The 18,994-nt window shown below is 31.1% G+C and overlaps 1 protein-coding gene across 2 annotated transcripts; it reads right to left on the bottom strand.

Annotated features, from left to right (window-relative positions):
* Positions 1 to 11,935: 11,935 nt before the first annotated feature.
* Positions 11,936 to 18,323, bottom strand: LOC134257875 (uncharacterized). Of its 2 annotated transcripts, none has more exons than XM_062740453.1 (5): positions 18,183 to 18,323; positions 14,339 to 14,389; positions 13,441 to 13,485; positions 12,985 to 13,051; positions 11,936 to 12,695 (listed from the first exon to the last, which is right to left on the bottom strand). In XM_062740453.1, the coding sequence occupies exons 1-5, from the start codon at positions 18,244 to 18,246 to the stop codon at positions 12,215 to 12,217; spliced, it is 708 nt and encodes a 235-aa protein (XP_062596437.1). In that variant the 5' UTR covers positions 18,247 to 18,323; the 3' UTR covers positions 11,936 to 12,214. The 2 variants fall into 2 exon arrangements, with proteins under 2 accessions (XP_062596437.1, XP_062596438.1); XM_062740454.1 differs by lacking the exon at positions 18,183 to 18,323 and adding an exon at positions 14,903 to 15,046.
* Between the last annotated feature and the right edge of the window lie 671 nt (positions 18,324 to 18,994).

The following is an 18,994-nucleotide window of genomic DNA, read 5'->3' as shown; positions in this document are numbered from 1 at the left end:
TTTAATTAAATAAATGACTGAAAGACAAGACTTTAAAACTGTCCCCCTCAACGAAAATATATCATTGCAAACATTTTGGTGAATATATCATAACAAAACAGTTTTATTTACTGAGCTTATATATGTTGAAAACGATATGTGACATTTTATTTATTTATTTATTTATTTTGCAGCGGGTTGACCTGAACTTTAAATTCAGATTTTATGGCAATAATGTTACCAAGATATATATTGCCAACTCAGGTACTTGAGTTTTTTGTTGAATAAATGATTAAATGCATATAATCTGAAGCAGTATATTTTACCCAGAATTTGCATTTTATTGAAGCAAAAACCAATGCCCGATATCATTACCCTCTATCCTATATATTCTTATATATATATATATATATATATATATATATATATATATATATATATATATATATATATATATATATATATATATATATATAAAACCAGTTCTTTATGCATGCTTGCATTTTTTCTGTGTTTGTTAGAATCAACATCAATGCTCAAAAATAACACGCCACACAAGCTATTCAGAGAATTGCGGAAAAAGTTAAACATGTGCAGCTCGAGGGGAGGGGGGGGGGGAGTCGGATCCCCCTCACTGAATTTGTAAAATTATTAAATGTATACATGCATATATACTGAAGCAAATAAAATATACCATTGGAAGCGAGAAACATTCCACTAGACCACGGAATCGCTTTACATGGAATCAAGTATATGTAGAAGTAAAGTCACATACATGTATATATTCATGTTTGGAATTGTCAAAATTTTACACAATCCATGGTATTTGATTTCTTAAGCCTTTATTAAACAGTTCTAATAGATGTTAGTCCGCCGAACCTGTTTTATACGCAATAACTCTCCTCATGCCCATGTGCTAAAAATAGCGACGTAATACTATAAATACTAAATAAAACAAACGGGGCGGGGCACTTTGAGAGGGGTAAGAGAGAGGTCCTAGGGAGTTTTGGTATAAAATTACATTGCATAAGATCAAAATCTTCTTGAAATATCGCCCGAAAATGATAGTGTTACACACAGTCAGAATGAATAAATTTACGACCTTGAACTTTGACCTTTTGACTTCAAAATCAATAGGGGTCTTTCTTAAGCCACAGGGAAATGTTATATAAAATTTCATTGCAATAGCTCAAATGGTTCTAGAGATATCGTGTGGAAACGAAAGTGTTATAACAGAGAAAAAGACGGACGGACAGACAGACGGACGGACAATCCCAAATTAATATCCCCCACTTTTCAAGCGGGGACAATTATTATTATTATTTTTATATAATGCTTATCTATGACCTTGACCTTTTGACCTCAAAATCAATAGGGTCATTTATAGGGAGTTGCTATGCTAAATTTCATTACAAAAGCTCAAAGGGTTCTTGATATATCGTGTGGAAACGAACTTTACAGACAGACAGAAAGAGGACAAAAATAAATTACCCCCACTTTTCAAGCGGGGACAATAATAAAGTTGGAGGGATCTTGGTCGGAAAGGGATAGTTAGAGCACTTGTTTGGGTTTTATTTACGAATGAAAATGTGTTGAGGTATTTTGATCCTCAATCAGGACGAATAAGTTAAATTTATGATTAAATTCAAAATGTCCTAAAATTAATCTTGAAACCTAATATAATAAATCTTCCTTGCGTTCATACAACACTTTTTATTTTATACTTCTTCATGAGCTTCAAGATTCTTTTAAATTCTCTGAAAGGTCTAATGAAAAGTAAAAATTTTATCCAATTAAAGTTTTTAAAATTATATTTTGCAATTTAGTACTTTTTTAAATTAAATTTAATAATTTCATAGTTAACAATCGTTATGAACATGAAATAAATAAAAAGCAATGTGTGGTGTTATGCAATGATAGGAAAGTCTTTTTTATGCATTGTAAAATGATCAAAGTAAATGGAAGAAACTAAAGAACTTTATATTGCAATCTCCTCAAAAGGCTGGATATATACGAGGGTTGTTAGAAAAGTTCGTGGAACCATTGGTTTCTTGAAAATCTATTGTAAACTGTGAACTGTGACTTATGTTTGATGAAATTTCTATTTTTTGTTTATTAGTATGTAAAAAAAATCAGGCCCATTTACTACAATTTAAAAATTAAAAAAAAAGTTTTTAATTTGTGGTCATAGGATTCACGAAATATTTTGAGTGACGCTACAAACAAATTTCAAACCCGTTAAGTTTTTTCAGAGTTCTAAATATCTTTCAATCCTTAGACTTTTCTTCTATTTTTTTCTACTTAAAAATCAAATATTTATATCAGGACATGTTACTTATCTTCTATAAAGACTTTTTTAGCTGTTTCGGATATTAGTGAGATCTTAAAAATAAGGGGTCAGCGAAGTTAGGGGATTAGGTATGAAATCAATGAAAAATCCATTGGCAAAACGTCCGTGATATGCAATAAGCATGATAAGGTGGAAATGCGATGTTGCAGGACTTGATTGTTGAAAATGTAAATCTTTCCATTCTTATAAAGCCACTACCTTTTTAATACTTTTGTCCTGTGTACGTAAAAGCAATTTCAGCAGCATCTAGAAGCATTTAAGTCTTTTTTAAGAAATTTTCCTGTATGCACACATAATTTTTAGTGGTTCTGTGCTCCATGACGTTCAATGACGTTCCCATTCATGGCTTTATTTTTACGCGTTGATTATTTATAAATTGTTATAAAGGGCCATATACCTTCCAATTTAATTTAAAATTTCACCAAGTGACGTTTCGTGACTACTGTAGCGACGGGCAAAATATTATTAATATTTTTGCGCCTCAACCGTGCAATTTTTAACATCAATAAAATGTCTATGTCATGTGAACGTGCAAAAACGAAGCATGCTACGTGAAGCATGTTTTATCAATATAAAATAGCTGTATGCTTTTAAGGATTACCAGAAAACATTAAATCTTTGTATATTAATTGGAAAATATGTTATTTTTTTAACCTGGGTGTTTTACTTGTTTCATTATAATAGCGCGTTCGCAGAAGAACTTGTCTGCGAAGTTTTCTAACAGCCCTCGTAGATATGATTGTTAATTCTAAAATGTTTTTGCTGATTAAAATCTGAATAGAAATATGCATAATACAGTGTAGGTGTTTTATTTGCATTTCCTAAATTGTTATTCCTATTTCCAAAATAAAATTTTTGAAATGTTCTTAATTTCCCAATGTAATATGGTTTTAGTAATCATGATCTTCCAAGATATAGTTTGAAGAATTATCGTGGTTACAAACACTTCACGTTAAGACTTCATTGACATATCTGTGAGCATTTTCAATTAGTTAATGACTGATTTTCAGAATATCTTAAATTTCTTAAATTTTATACATGAAATTATGCTAAAATTGGTCAGCAGAGCAAGTCATTTTATGAATATATTATTGCGCCGTATAATGACATACAATGTATGACCTGTAAAAAATGTCATACAGGTTTGATGATATTTGCTCTCCGCATATTTATATAATAGAAATATATCACAAATATGTATTCATCATTATTTTATTATTTGTCTTTGTTTCTACAGGTGATAGGTTTGTAGTGGAATGGAAAAGTGTTTATCTCCAAGACAAGAATGACAGTAAGGTCATACTATGAGATGGTTCAAATTCGTTTTCAATTCTTAGATATCGCTACTTGTATTACTTGGTTTTTAAAATGAGGATCTTATATTATATATATGCATATTTGATATAAAGCCTACGTTATTAAAATTGGATACAAAATATTGAGAAAAATATGAAAAGAAAAAAAAATATCCCTTAGTATTCTACACATATATGGAAACCCAAGTTCTGAAGTATGATATAAATTTTATCAAATGGAGCATTTCTGAATGAGTAAACCAAGTCAGAAATATTTTACGTTTTCTTGGCTTTCTAGAGAATTTTTATATTTGACATGTCAGAACAACGTCAGAATTGGCAGTTTAGTGAAAAATGAGAATTTGTCGCCGCCAACCGAAAATGGTATTCTCAGGTCAAAAGGTCATTGTATCGACCATAGAATTTACGAAATGATGACTTTAAACGAGACTGTTGATATTCTTGTTTCATCAACTTGCTTGTCAATAATCTACCTCGTTTAAGAAATTGTTCGTACGTAGAGCATGCTCTTGCGTATCGAATCAACTGAGATATATATATACTCCGTATGCAGGTGATGAAGGTATATTGCTGCATAAGTAAGGGAAGTTGACGATAGAAAAGTTAAAGTCATCACGTTTATCATATAGCTTGGTTGTTAGATTACCAATAGTGTCTTTTTCAAGTAAAATATCCAAGTAAGAAGCAGAAGTGTCGGACTGTGTGGTATCTTTTATCTCAAGCTCACCAGGATATATCGTGTCGACGTAGGAATGGAAATTATCATTATTAATTGACAATACGTCGTCGATATATCTAAATGTCAAGTTGAAGGCCACAGCAAGTGTTTTCTTCTTTTCACGTATAAGATTTTGCATAAATTCTGCTTCATATGAATATAAAAATAAGTCTGCTAATAACGGAGCGCAATTTGTACCCATGGGAATTCCAAAAGATTGTTGGAATACCTGGTCTCCAAAAACCACATAGATATTGTCAATCAGAAACTCAAGCATCTTCTTGATGTCAACTTCAGAGTACTTATGTGTGCAATCAGAATCTGTTTTAACAAAATAATTTTTCAAATGACCAATGACGAGGTAAGTAAATTTACGAGTTCCATTTTTGTTGAAAAAGCAGCTGTCAATGATATCATAAAAGCCTGGATTTTAATTTGTCGTGGGGAATTTATTTTTGTGTATAAAGTTGAAAAGTCGAAAAGTTTTTAAGCTGTTGATTTTTGTAAAGTCTTGTGATTTCAAAATGTCCAAAAGTTCTTTGGAATTTTTAAGTATCCACATCTGATTTACACCACTTCTTGAATATATAGTTGTACAGTAATCTTGAAGTTTTTCCTTAACTACTGTCAATATTTTAGTGAGAAGTAACGAAAGAGGCTTGGTTGAACATTTACTGGAACCTGCAATGTATCTTTGTTTGTAAGGATTCTTATGAAGTTTCGGAATCCAATATATATAAGATAGTTCAAATTCATTTTGGCTCTGTGGAATATTAAAAGTATTCAAAACTGACAGGTGATTTTGAAGAATTTCTTCCTTAGAAAGAGAAGTATGAGTATAAGTAGGATTACCACTTGTAGAATTTAATCCAAGTTCTTCTAGAATGCAATTAATATAATGAGCCTTACAAACGAAGACAATGTTGTTACCTGCTTTGTCGGCAGGAACCAGTACGTACTGATCGTGTAATATATGTAATTCTTTTTTCACTTCTGGTTTATTGAACACAGAAGGATAGATGGTTTTCATTTTGCCCCTCAATCTTTTAATACGTGACTTTAACATGGATCTGATACATTTAATCCATTCTGACAAGGTGTCAATGTCTTTTTTTTTCATATCTGGCCCATCGTCTGGCGTAATTTTCAACAGAATCCATAATATTTATGAAATTCCAACGCCAGTTGAAGGATCGGGGTTCCCAATATTTAGGACCTTTTAAAATAAGTGATCCAAGGTCCTCATTACGAACTATTTTTACGTCACCTGTAATAACGTGTCCAGCAGGACTATAGTTATAGGGCGAAGAAGAACATGAACACGAAGCGGGATTATTTTTCAGGTAGTTGATATATAGGCCATGTAAAGTGTTTTTGTAATTGAAAAATCAAATAAATACTAAAGATATTTTACGGCACTTTTTTAAAGGAAAAATTCATATTTCAACACTAAACTCTAAATAACATAAATATTGATCATACTGACACCATTATCATAATTAAAGTCAATAAAGCTATAAAGACAAAAGCCTCCTGCTGAAAAAAACCTTAATGTCATCGTTAAAATTTCTGAACTTTTATGCAAATCTCTTTGCTATACTGCACCCATATTCATAGAATTCCAATTCAGTTTTTCGTTTAATTGTTTCTTATTCAAACAAAATTGCTTTCATGTCTTCATACCTGCTTACAGCCTGTAATGTTGCCAAGGATTGTACAACCTGTTTAACTCGGGATGATTCGTTCGGTTGTAAATGGTGTCCAATGGTTGGTAGATGTTCCGATGGAATTGATTAGCTGAGACAAGAATGGCTTGGTCAAGATTGTGACAGAAAGGTAAGGAGTCTTGACAGCATACTCAGAATTTGTCACAATTATCTTTAAGAAATTCGATTTGTTAAGGATATCCGATCCTCAGCCAGGAAGGATAACACCAAAAGGTTTATATTTAATTTGAAATGCATCAAAATGAAGCTTGAAAATGAATTTTGTCATGCAACAATTTTCAGTTTATTCATCTTTATAAGATTCAAGGTTTTTAGAAGTTTCAGAAAAGGTCTGATAAAAGTTTACATTTGTACCCTATAAGAGGGGGAAAAATAATACTGTTTTATAGAAATAAGATTTCTTGAATGCAACCTTAGATACCAATGCTTGTTAGCATGATATAAAATAAGAAGTGATTTGTGATTTTTGCAATGATAGCAAAAGCCTTTTACACTATGTATTATAGAAGACAGGACCGAATTAGAAGACAAAAAATACCAAATAAGAATAAGAACCATGGCAATTTCTCTGAATGCCTGGATACCTATCGTTTGTAAGCTAAAATATATTTGTTGATCAAATTGCAATTAGAAAATGCATTGCTGATATTCCAATTCGCTTTTTTCTGCAAAAATAATGGAGATTTGGCAATGTTTCCTATATAATATGATTAGCTTTATTTCTTTACTTTCAAGAAATACTGTGGATAAATTAACATAATTTTGTGAATTCAGAGATACTTTTATGAGTAGTTCTGATTACTTAACTGCTAATTTTAAAAACCTGAGGATCTGACTACCTTAAACAGACATTTTGAAATTCATAAATAAAAAAAAATTAAAGTAAAACCTTTTTTTAAAATTAATTTATTTAATCATAATAATTGAAAAAAAGGCCAAAGATAGGAAATCGAAGTTATCAAAAGAATGTATGCGCTGTTGAAGCTAATTGCATTTGTTGAAACGGAAACTGTAGAATGCTCTTTTCACCCAATTTTCAAGTCAGAGGGTGTCTTGCATTTCGTTACAATGCCTCAAGGTATAATTGCTTTATAAAAACTAACACTAAAACTCACAAGGGCACTGCAAAGCGGAGTATCCCCTTGCAAAGTACATATGTATATATTTACATTTACTTTGTTTGACCCCTATAAAATGCATTATAAAATTAAAAGTGATAAATACGCATAACACACAAGACCAAATCACCTAAGTCTGTCTGGTGTATGAATATAGGGACTACGTGATTACAGTTTAAACAAAGCGAAAACTTTATGTTTTTTATACTATTCATTTGTATTTCTTTGTTCCAAAATATAGTTTATCATTTTAGATTGAAAAATAAAGAAAACTTTGATCATTGTTATCTGTTTTACTGTGCACTATATTCGTTTGCGGATTTTGGTTTGTGTGCGAACAAACTCAGGCGGGAAACTTGGTTAAAGCTGTTCCAAATGCTGTTCTATCAATTGTAACTTACATGAAGGATAAGGCGTTAATCTTAATTAAAAAATTCAAAATTGCAGAAAATACAGGGGCTAAAAAATGTAAATATAAGCATTGAATTGTCATTTTTTGAAAGATGCAGTCTCATAACTGCAATGGTGTGTGCAAACAAATTTTCATAACGCGCTAACGCGCGTTACTCAATTTGTTTGCACACACCATTGCAGTTATGAGACTGCATCTTTCAAAAAATGATAATTCAATGCTTAAAGGTCAATCCCGATACAATTTGATATAAATTACGTCACATTTAATTTAAACAGCTTTTTAATACTCACTTACTCGCAAACAAACACAAACAAACACACATTATTACATGTAAGTTATTATACCGTCTCCAATTCCGTTACAAGGGAGGAAAGGCGTCAAGTGGCTGAACTCACGCATTGTATTGATTATGTGAGTTTGTTTATTCCTGATACCACAAAATGCAATTCATTGAACTTATCCCCCTTTTCTTTGAGATACATGTGTGCAGGTTTAGTCATTAATGATCAAATAACTTTATCAAGGAATAAAAACCAGGTTTATATTTTTTTTCTGTTTCAACATACAGTAAGTATAAGATTTTATCAGTCTAACTTTTTTCCTCTAAACCTAGTATCATATTTTGATTAATATTTTATGATGATTTTACACGTGTGATGTCTAATTTTCAATATTGTTTTCTCAAATTGTTTTCTAAGGCATTTGATGACTCAGGAAAATGCAATATTGCTGCAAAAGAACCGGAAAACAACACCCTTTCATCATAAAAACAAAGTATGATACAGGCACCACTATGTTCCTTGGATGATGGTCACGATGGTTTTCTAAATCATTTCAGTATAAATAACTATTTTCAAAGTAAAAATATGGCATTCTACTGGTTTGATTTATTATTCGAACAGCAATATTTGCACTAGAAATATTTGCTGTAATCAACACGAAGGGAACTTTTTAGTGTACATACTGTGCAATCCCGAATTAGAACCTGGAGAATGCCCCCCCCCCCCCCCCCCCCCCCCAAAAAAAAATATCTTTCTTCGAGTTGACTTTTCGCTAAAGCACATTGCTACAAAACAAATTGCAGGAATACTCTTTATATATATACTTTTTGTTATTCGCTAAAATATTATACAATTATTGCTGTTTTTTTAGGTCAATACAGTGATTTAGCGATATGAGGAGTACAATATTTAATGATCCCAAAGGACGAGCTGAATATTGTACTTCGATTGATTGATTGTATACTGTTTAACGCCCCTCTCCAGAATATTTTACAGATATGGAGACGTCACCATTGCCGGTGAAGGACTGAAAATTTAGGCCTATGCTCGGCACTTACGGCCTTTGAGCAAGGCGGGATCTTTATCGTGCCACACCTGCTGTGACACGGGGCATCGGTTTATTCGGTCTCATCCGAAGGACCGCCCCAGTAAGTCGCTTTTTACAACAAGCAAGGGGTTACTGAGGACCTATTCTAACCCGGATCCCACGGGGCTATTGTACTTCGAAGATGGCTGGCTAAATCATTGTATTGACCAAAAAAAAAACCAGCAATATTTGTTTTATTAAATGATTCACTGATAAAATTATACAGCTCATTACTTGTTTGCATTTAATTACGTCCTAGCCAAATACAAGAGAGAAGTCGAATTAAAATGTAACTAAATCTTACCAGTCGTATCAATTTGAAATGTTCTTTTTATCAATTTTAGTTGCCTAAAAATATGTATAATGTCTTTTTTATAGGATAGATTTTAAGAGGAATGAGTATCAGGGAAAACTGACTGCCAAAAAGTAAAAATTGTTGCTCAGTAAAAGTTTTGAAGGGGGGTCCCTGCATCCCCTCTTACCATCCTCACCCGAAAATATATATTCGCTGATGTTTTGTTTACATTTGTTTATAATATTGGTTTGTCCCTTCTTGGTCATTTACTGAATACTGTAAAATAACCTATTTTTGATGGGTCATACTTTCTTGGTTGGAGACAATGAACATTTTACTTTCTTACCGATATGATATGCAAATGGACTAATAAAGCGAACGGTATTCAATATCAAAGTCCATAAAACTACATAAAAAAGGAGCAGAGCAAACAAGGACCTCCAAAACTTCAGAGGCGGGATTACGTGCCATGAAGGAGTGAGCATCCCATGTCATCCAGTCAAACCCACCGTGTGCTCCTTGTCTTAATTGGGAAATAACAGGAAAATCCGTCGTCAATTCAGTGTATAAATAATTGACAATTAGTATGAAAAACGTCAATCAGCATTTGACTCAATGATAAATTACATTGTATTTGCTGACAAGGTCCTTGTATCGACAATAGAACTTTCGAAATGACTACTTTAAACGAGACTTCTGATATTCTTGTTTCATCAACTTGCTTTTTAATAATTTACCTCGGTTTAGAAAATTTTCATACGTAGAACATGCTCTTGTGTATGGAATCCACTGAAATAGATAAACTCCGCATGCAGGTCATTAAGGTGTATTGCTGCATAATTAAGTAAGGGAAGTTGACGATAAAAAAGTTAAAGTTATCCCGTTTATCATAGAGCTTGGTTGTTAGCTTACCCTTGTCTTTTTCAAGTGAAATATCCAAGAATGAAACAGATGTATTAGACTCTGTGAAACTAGAATAGGAAACTAAATATATTGGTTCGTACCTCGAAAACCACGAAAATCAAACCCCACGCAAATTCATGATTTCACAGTATATGGTTTCTAGTTTGATTTTGTACCCAAACGCACCTTGTGCATATGTAATCACACACAAGGAAAGAGTCAGAATTGGCAATGTACGAAAATATTGAGTGTATATCTACATGCTAAAGTAGAAGCTTCAACGGTGTTAAGCTAACCCTTAAGGCGGTATAGGGTACATGTAATTATCTTCTATCCACATGCACATCGTACACTATACACATTAAGTATAAAATCACGTGTAAATATTGTTTTGAATTAAATTATTCACATTGTTTAATTAAGTTTTAAACACCCTAGTGACATTGATTTATTATACTGTTGGAAATTGTTGAAAAAAAAGATATCTGTTAAATTTAGAATTAACTGATACTTACATGCATGTAAATTTGATAATGGCAAAATATGATAACATAAATTTAATAGTTAATTGTTTTCTTTGCAGTATTTGAATCTAATCAATGATAATGCACTATACTACAAACTAAAATCATGCAAAAAATGTTAACAAAATGTTTTATAGTTCAAGTATATACATGTATCAGTTTATAAGGGTTTTGAAAAGCATATAAACTGCATGTAACTGATATATCATAAAAATGTGTTCAGAGTATATGGTTTTCAAAAGTGGATCCAAATGATGATGTACCATACGGCCCCGAGTTAATTGGCAAATTTAACAATCTAAATTTTATTCAATTTTCTTTTTGCAAGAACGTAATCACTACTTTGTGTATCTATGAGAAATACTATTTTTACCAAAAATAGAAACAAACTTTGGATGAAATTTAGTATTGGTACCATATTTACACCCCTTTGTCCATTTAGTTAAATTTGGCACCACCCCACATTTTGAAGCCCTTAAAATATGTACATTTTTCTCCTTGGGATGGGCATTGAATTTCATTTAAATCTACCTTTACATAAAAGGTGGAATTTATACCCACTGCGCCCAGTTGTTGTGTATAAAATATTGTAAACACAGATGGTCTTTCCCATTATTAACCGATCGACTAGACTATTTCGTCTAACTTAAGAATAAATTTATACGCAGAATTAATCACCGACAACCAATCAGCTAAATGATTACCACAAAATACTATAGAAATATAGAATTTTTGACTTTCACTTCGGTTGACAATTTTTATCCATTTCAGACTTATATAAGGCACGGATCGACGATTTCATTGTTAATAATTTTAAGAAATAATAATTTATAAATTTACATTGTGTAGTTTTTCAAGGCGTTTTGTTGGCGATTGGCTACATTTTACATTTTTCCCGAATATCTGTGAATACAATTCTCATGTGCATATCTTGGTCCAAAACAATAATCTGGGTATTCATGCGTATCATAATGAATAAAAAAATAAAAAAGACTTGCTTGCCATTAAACCTTTGAATTGTAATAACAATTTGTAAATTAAGCTTTACCAAGTATCTGTGATAAAACGTAAACGTAGTAAAGCAGTCTGTTTTGTTATTGAGTTAGTTATTAGATTGGACAGACGGAAGTTAGACAACTTGACGGATTGACAGATGAAGAGGAAACCTGAAATCCTCATCTGTTTCACCGTTAGAGGACTATAATAAATGAACAATTAAAACTAACATAGCATATAATTTATTGATTCGGTAAGTTTTTCGAAATTATATTTTGGTTTGTTAGTCTTAATTTCGACAACACTTATTACATGAAACATGTTTCATCTTTTTATAGTCTTATGCAATCAGTCTATAAAGCTTATTATAAAAAAGATGGAGGTCTTATTATTTGTAACGTTTGCTTCTGAGATTTACAAAAAAGGAATATATACTTAGTTTGTGTTTAAATTTTTCACATCCAATCTTTTTTATCCGGAATAAAAAAAAACAATCATGCAGTATTCAAAATCTATTCACACTCATGGTGGAAAAATCCTCTTTTAGCTCATTAATATTACTCTCTATTTTTTTTTCCACTTCCATTTTCTCAGGTAAGTTTATTGCAGCAGTATTCTCTGATTGTAAAATGTCCACAGCCTCTGATTTCAGAGCATCGTCAATTGTATCATCTATTAAATCAATGTAAGGAGAAACGTTAATGTAATCATTAGGTTCTTTTTCGCTATGCACTACATCTAAATATGTCCCGTCTTTGTTGTCAGGATCTATATATAGACCAGCTTCGACTGTTGGAGTTAAAGTGTTTTCTCTGGGTCCGGGCAAATGTTCGTACCCCTCATCTTGTTCCTCTATTATTTCATAGTCAGGATCGGAATACGGACTCTCTGGATTGGTAAATTTCATTTCGTATGGAGAGTCTTTTGATTTTGGAATACTTGGCAGGCGCATCAATTCTTTCCGTCTTTTTCTCAATGTTATTGCTCTATATGATTTTGAAATAAGAAATAGTCCAATGGTTTTGAAAAGATAGAATAATAAAAAAAATTTGCAACAACAACGACGAAGACAGATACCTGACAAAGTTTCTCGAATACGTGCAGCGTGCAGCACGGGATGAAATAAAAAGCTTTTAGTTTATAGTTAAATGTCCATGAAATTAAGAAAGAGAAAATGTTCAAAAGATATTTTACAAGATGCATATCTGAATTTGTATTTAATTTTTCTGAATTATATTATAATCCAATTTTGAACGGAACTTTAAGATCACAGACCTTATTTTGTATATGCCGATTGCAAAACTGATAGCAAATATCAGTGCAACTGCAAATCCAACCGCAACTACAACATACATGAATTGTAACAACATGATTACATATAATTAATATTATGTACATTAAATGCTTTACATTGCTCTGAGAAAAATACAAAATTATTTCCTTCATTTGTTCAAATCTCATACATTTTTATTTTGTAAAATAATATATTTCCAGAACAAAAAATTATACAAACGACAAATACATGTATTAATAAAATCTTTGACACAATTATTACAATTAGAAAATTTCAATGCGAGAAATTAAACTCAGAAAATATTTAAATAACTAAAAGAAAAATGCTTTTGTGTGATTTCAGTTGTTTAATTTGAAAGAAAATAATTCCCTTTTTAAAATCGTACCATCAAAGCTTTATGTTAAAAATACAATAGAGACTTATCAGTGTCTACTTACGAAAAATTGCTGTTTGGGAAAAGTTGGTGTTTGTTTCTTTACTTCCTGCAGACAATTTAGTATCTATATTAAAAAAAGGGTTTATAGAGAACACAGACTGTCGTCATATGTTGCTGTTGTTTTGTAAAATCACACTTTATAAATTTACATAGACTATTAATTTAAATATATGAAATTTTCAAATTGGAACTATAAGAAAGACAGGATTATACCATTATTTTCTCCTAAAATTTATATTATAAAAAATTTAATTTTGTGCAGTAAACAACTTTTTATTTGCATTATATTTTATTTGCTTTATAAGTGGAATATTGTTTTATTCATCTGTGGTCTAAATTCTGAGATGTCATGGCAACCACACTATATATATATATATATATATATATATATAGCACAAATTACAACAACTCTTAAACTAATATACCTGCCCTAAGGGAAGAAATATTAATATTGGAAGCACAGAGAAATTCACTTTTACAAGGATACTCACTTCCGCCCCAGCCCGGGGTTGAACTCTCGACCTACGGAATCTGTCTCCTAGCAGTACAGGACAGCGCGTTAGACCGCTCGGCTATCTAGGCAAGTTAAAAAACTTGCTTTCGATGCCGATGGAATTCTCACAACGCTGCCCTACGCTACACAGCGTTGTGAGAATTCCATCGGCATCGAAAGCAAGTTTTTTAACTTGCTTAGATAGCCGAGCGGTCTAACGCGCTGTCCTGTACTGCTAGCAGACAGATTCCGTAGGTCGAGAGTTCAACCCCGGGCTGGGGCGGAAGTGAGTATCCTTGTAAAAAAGTGAATTTCTCTGTGCTTCCTATATATATATATATATATATATATATATATATATATATATACTGTACATTGTATAAATGTAGGATATATCAATGTTTACCTGTTATATTTTCCAGTGGTGCAGGGAATTCAGAATAAAAATATTTGACACCTGGAAAAGTAAGAGAGATCCGTTTTGAATTTAAATATGAAGTAAACGATCGGAAAACGTAGATAAAAAGTCTACAGAAACAATAAACTGTTCGTGGAGCAAACATGGACGTCAAAGAACATGGTGTAGCAAACATCTCTGTCGACTAATTAATACTGTAGTTTGTTTTTATTACTGTAGTCAATTCAGTGTAAATATGGCCTAGGAAACTGTATGAAAAAAATAGGTCAATTTTTCTTCTTGAGCCAGATTGCAGTGATATGTATCAATCCTAGCCAAATCTAAATATGACTTTAAATGATATTGTAAATACCTTTATGCCATCAACCTGTTTATCAGAGTTCCATCTCATTTTAGAAAGATAATGTGACATCGAGTTGATCATGAATTTTAGTTCTTAGTTCTTCATCAATTATTCAAATATGAAGCAAATGTGCCAGATATCTCTTTGCTTTTCATTTCAAGTTAATGGGATGTTTTTGGGAAAATATCATTGTCCTGAAGAATACTTACAAACACTAGCATTTTCTTGTAGCTGTGCAGAGAAAAGAGGTATAAACCTGTTAGCCATACTTAATTTATCCTTAACGAGACAAGTTGAGTTCGTTTTGTCACTGTCTTGTGCCTTTGATATAATACAATGCCCAATCCGCTGGTAAATTCTAGATATAAATGAGATGAGAAGACGTTATTAAGTATTGCCATATTCTGGTATATTAATTTCACATTTTGGATAATTTTTATACTATTATTAAAACATTCAATATATATATATATATATATATATATATATATATATATATATATATATATATATATATATATATATATATATATATATATATATATATAAATTCTTACATAAATCGAAGCCGGAAAATAAAATAAAAAAAAAATACTATTTAAAAAGCAATTTAATTATTACAGAAATAAATTTAAATTTCTAATGTGTTGTCATTTAATATATTTCATTTATACTTAGATGGAACAACTTCAAATAAATAATAAAGTAAGACAATGAAACTTGTTTTGTTCATTTTGTCATATCAAGATACGTTGTGAATACATACCGGCATAATGTTGGTACATCTGTTGTAATTCCGATGAATTCTGCGAAACATTGTCTGGCAAAGTCAATCAACACAAAATCATTACCTTTCATACTAGGATCTCGACATGGTGAAGGAATGCCTGCAAAGCAGAAAATTTCAATTGTATTATTGAAAGAAAGTTTAATGATATTTAGGTTTTTTCAGCAAGATCCTGATTTTGTATGATGGAGTGTCCTTTTTATGAAGAAATTTAGATGAATTTATTTGTATCTAGTTACTGACTTATTTTTATTGTATCTTATACACAAAGTTAAAATTCAAATATGTAAAAATCTGTAAAATTGTTCAACTTTATTTGGTATTTAAATATTCCTCATTCTACTATCTTTCTTAAAACTCCATTTAATATGTTTTTTGCAATTGAAAGATCTTTGAAAAACTTTGAAAAAAAAATGATTAGAGATTTTCATTTCACTTATATGACATTGATTTCTTTTTTACTTGCTTTCGAAATCAAGTACTGTTTTATTTTTCTTTTAGAAATAGCCATTCCTTTTACATTGCTTTCAGAAGAAAAACTGAGTAAAGTTAAAACTTACATTGAGAGATTGATTTCCCTATTAAGTCTTCTAAAGTCCCCTTTATTTGCAGAGCAATAGATCGCCATGTAATCTGGGGACAATTGGAATCAGTGAGATTTTCAACATTCTTCTTCAAACATGAGACAAGGTTTAATATATAGCTAGAAAATATGCATATGACATCAATGAAATTTTACTAGATTAATTGTTCATGTATTAAATAGAAAATGAAGAAGCGGTTTATAAAAATGGATTAATATAAGCTTCATTCCTTATAATTCAATTTCAGTGTACACGATAATATTTTTTTTTTTCTCCGAAGATATCTTGAAATTGAACATATTTTAAAAAACGTCTAGCGGAGAAATACATTTTTGACGGAACTCATTGTGACGTAGGCAACTTATGTTATACAAAAAAAATAAATCTGTTATCCAATCAACTGAAGTGTTACAACTAAAATTAAATTATTTAGATATAAATCGCTGACCTACAATATTCACTATCACTTGGGATATCAGAAGCACACTGGCTCTTTATTTCTTTTGTATAAAAAGACTGATTGAGACACGGAGTTTCTGAAAAAAATATTTAAAAGATAAATATTCTTAGGTTATCAAACTCATGTAACATTAAAATAGTTGTTTTTTTCATTCTAAGAGAAATAAACTGACCACACACTTCCACGCCACAAAGTTCCCAGCGGACATCCGTGTAATTGGTAAAGCACCATGGCTCCTCTCTGTCGAAGTTACTACAGTAGTTCTCTTTTGCAAGGCTAAACGCATTATAACCGTGTTCGTGTGGGCTCTGTGCATCCCATCTTTGACACGATCTACCACTTTCTGTTACGTTTTTGGTTCCTTGGTATAAAACTCCTGGCAATCGACAGTCAGTTGAGATAGACCCTGCATTAATTATTTTTAAAAAGAATTTTAGGAAAAAAAACCCTTTTTGAATTGTACATCATTGTGTTGTTTTTTTTTTATTATCGATCCCTCATATTAAAAATTTTTTAGTATAGTATTTCAGAATAATACATTCATCTTCAATTTTTTCTCAAGCTTTATAACCTAAGAAGTACACTTTTTTGTATTTTTTTCTCATGCGGTTTTGGTTTGAATTGTCGCTTGTACATTTAGGAAATTGACACAGACCACAAACTTGCATGATTGATAAAGACTCCTGGCGGATATAATTGTATATTGTATACACCTATTTTGCAATGTACTGCCTGCTACGCGTTGTTTTTCAACCAAAATTTGCTCTAAATTTTAGCAGAGAGGTTATTATGACCAGATTGTATTCAAGCTAGTGATAAATATAGAATAATATTTTCAACAAAATTCAGGGGACTTCCCTTTGTTTTTGATTCATTACCAAACATAGTCATTTAACACTGGAGCTTAGGTTTAGCCCCCCCCCCCCCCCCGAACTTTCAGTAGTTACAGTTTGCAGTGTAAATCCCACCCCACAGCCACAAAAGCAAAAAGCAAAAAGCCCACCTCTTCAATTTTCTTTGGACGCCAAGGAATTATTACAGTTTAACAATCATTTTTGATGCTTTATTTAATTAAAAAAGAAACTACAACTATTTCAAGGAGACTATCAGATTTTTGTACTTCTTGTCTGTATTTAAGGCTCGTCATTTTTAAAAAAAAATATGTTTTAAACGAAGGAGACCATGGGTGATTATATTCAAAAGTAAAGCAGACAATTGCGTGTTGTTTTTTTTTCGTTTGTTTGTTTTTTTCCCAATTTAATGCGAATTAGTTTTATTCTTTTTCCTTTAACCTTCGAATTTAGAACCAAGAGAAATAAAAAAAAAATGACAAAAACGAACGACGAATAAGTGACTGTAATACATTTGATGGAAATACATGCAATAATAATAATTAAAATGTTTATCATCTACCTCATTTTTCATAATTTACTTTTAAATTTAACAAAAAAAAAAACATGACTTAAAATATACATGTAGTGATCAATACTTCGTCATCCGACTTTGTTGATTATTGTAAATCTAGGATTTCTATATCATATATAAGATATTAGTATTCATAAATATTTAAGTTATGCTTTTTTTTTTAAATAAGAGCAAAATATTTCACAATCAACAATATTATATAGTAATTGCCTCATACTGAGAAGCTAAATTACCTGTAACGGAATACAAAAAGTTTCCAATAAACAACCTTAAAGTTATAATTTCAGTTTTTTTCATTACAGTTACATGTTGGGTTTATCTCAGACAAGAAAAATATTGAAAAGCTGAAACAAGATGACGACGGGATATAACTTCCTTTCTTTGTATGCACTGTATATAATAATGAGAAAAGGGGATGTTGATGATCCGTTAGTATTTCCTATATGAAATATGTTTTCCTGTAAAACTGCATATTACTAGTATATTTTTGGGCATATTTTTAAAGCAATAGCAAATTCGTTATAATTTAAATGGGCTTTTTAAGGTTTCGTCAAAGGTCAACATGTCCAAAAAATTATTTTTACAATAACTCCAAAACTATATGAGGTATAAAGTTAAATCTTTTATATTGTATCAGTTTTTCATTGATTAACAGATAGAAAGTATCACTTGATAAAAAATACTTGGAAAAAATATTTAAATTGAGAAAAAATCTTTTTAAAAATGCATATTTTTTCAGAAAATGCACCTAATTAATTCCGTGCTTTTAGTGAAAACCATCACTGCAGAAACAAAATATGTTTATCAATGAAGGGCACGTTGGACTTGGATAGCCTCTGTAAAGTTGTTTTCTCTGTTAATTTTGTCCAAATGTTAAGACTTGAAAGTGAAAGTACAATGCAAATGGCGGATTCTTCAGGGGTCTTGTCTTTATGCATGTCATGCTTTCAATAACAGACTTTCAGAGACCAATCACGTCCAACTTGCCCTTCAATGATAAACATATATTATTTCTGCAGTGATGGTTTTCACAAAAAGGACAGAA

Source organism: Saccostrea cucullata, unplaced genomic scaffold (genome assembly GCF_032062105.1).
Source record: "Saccostrea cucullata isolate Sc308-1 unplaced genomic scaffold, CSIRO_AGI_Scuc_v1 ctg2912, whole genome shotgun sequence".
Taxonomy (NCBI): Eukaryota; Metazoa; Mollusca; class Bivalvia; order Ostreida; family Ostreidae; genus Saccostrea; species Saccostrea cuccullata.
Note: the sequence above shows the minus strand (reverse complement) of the source record. Positions and strands in the feature narration are given on the sequence as shown.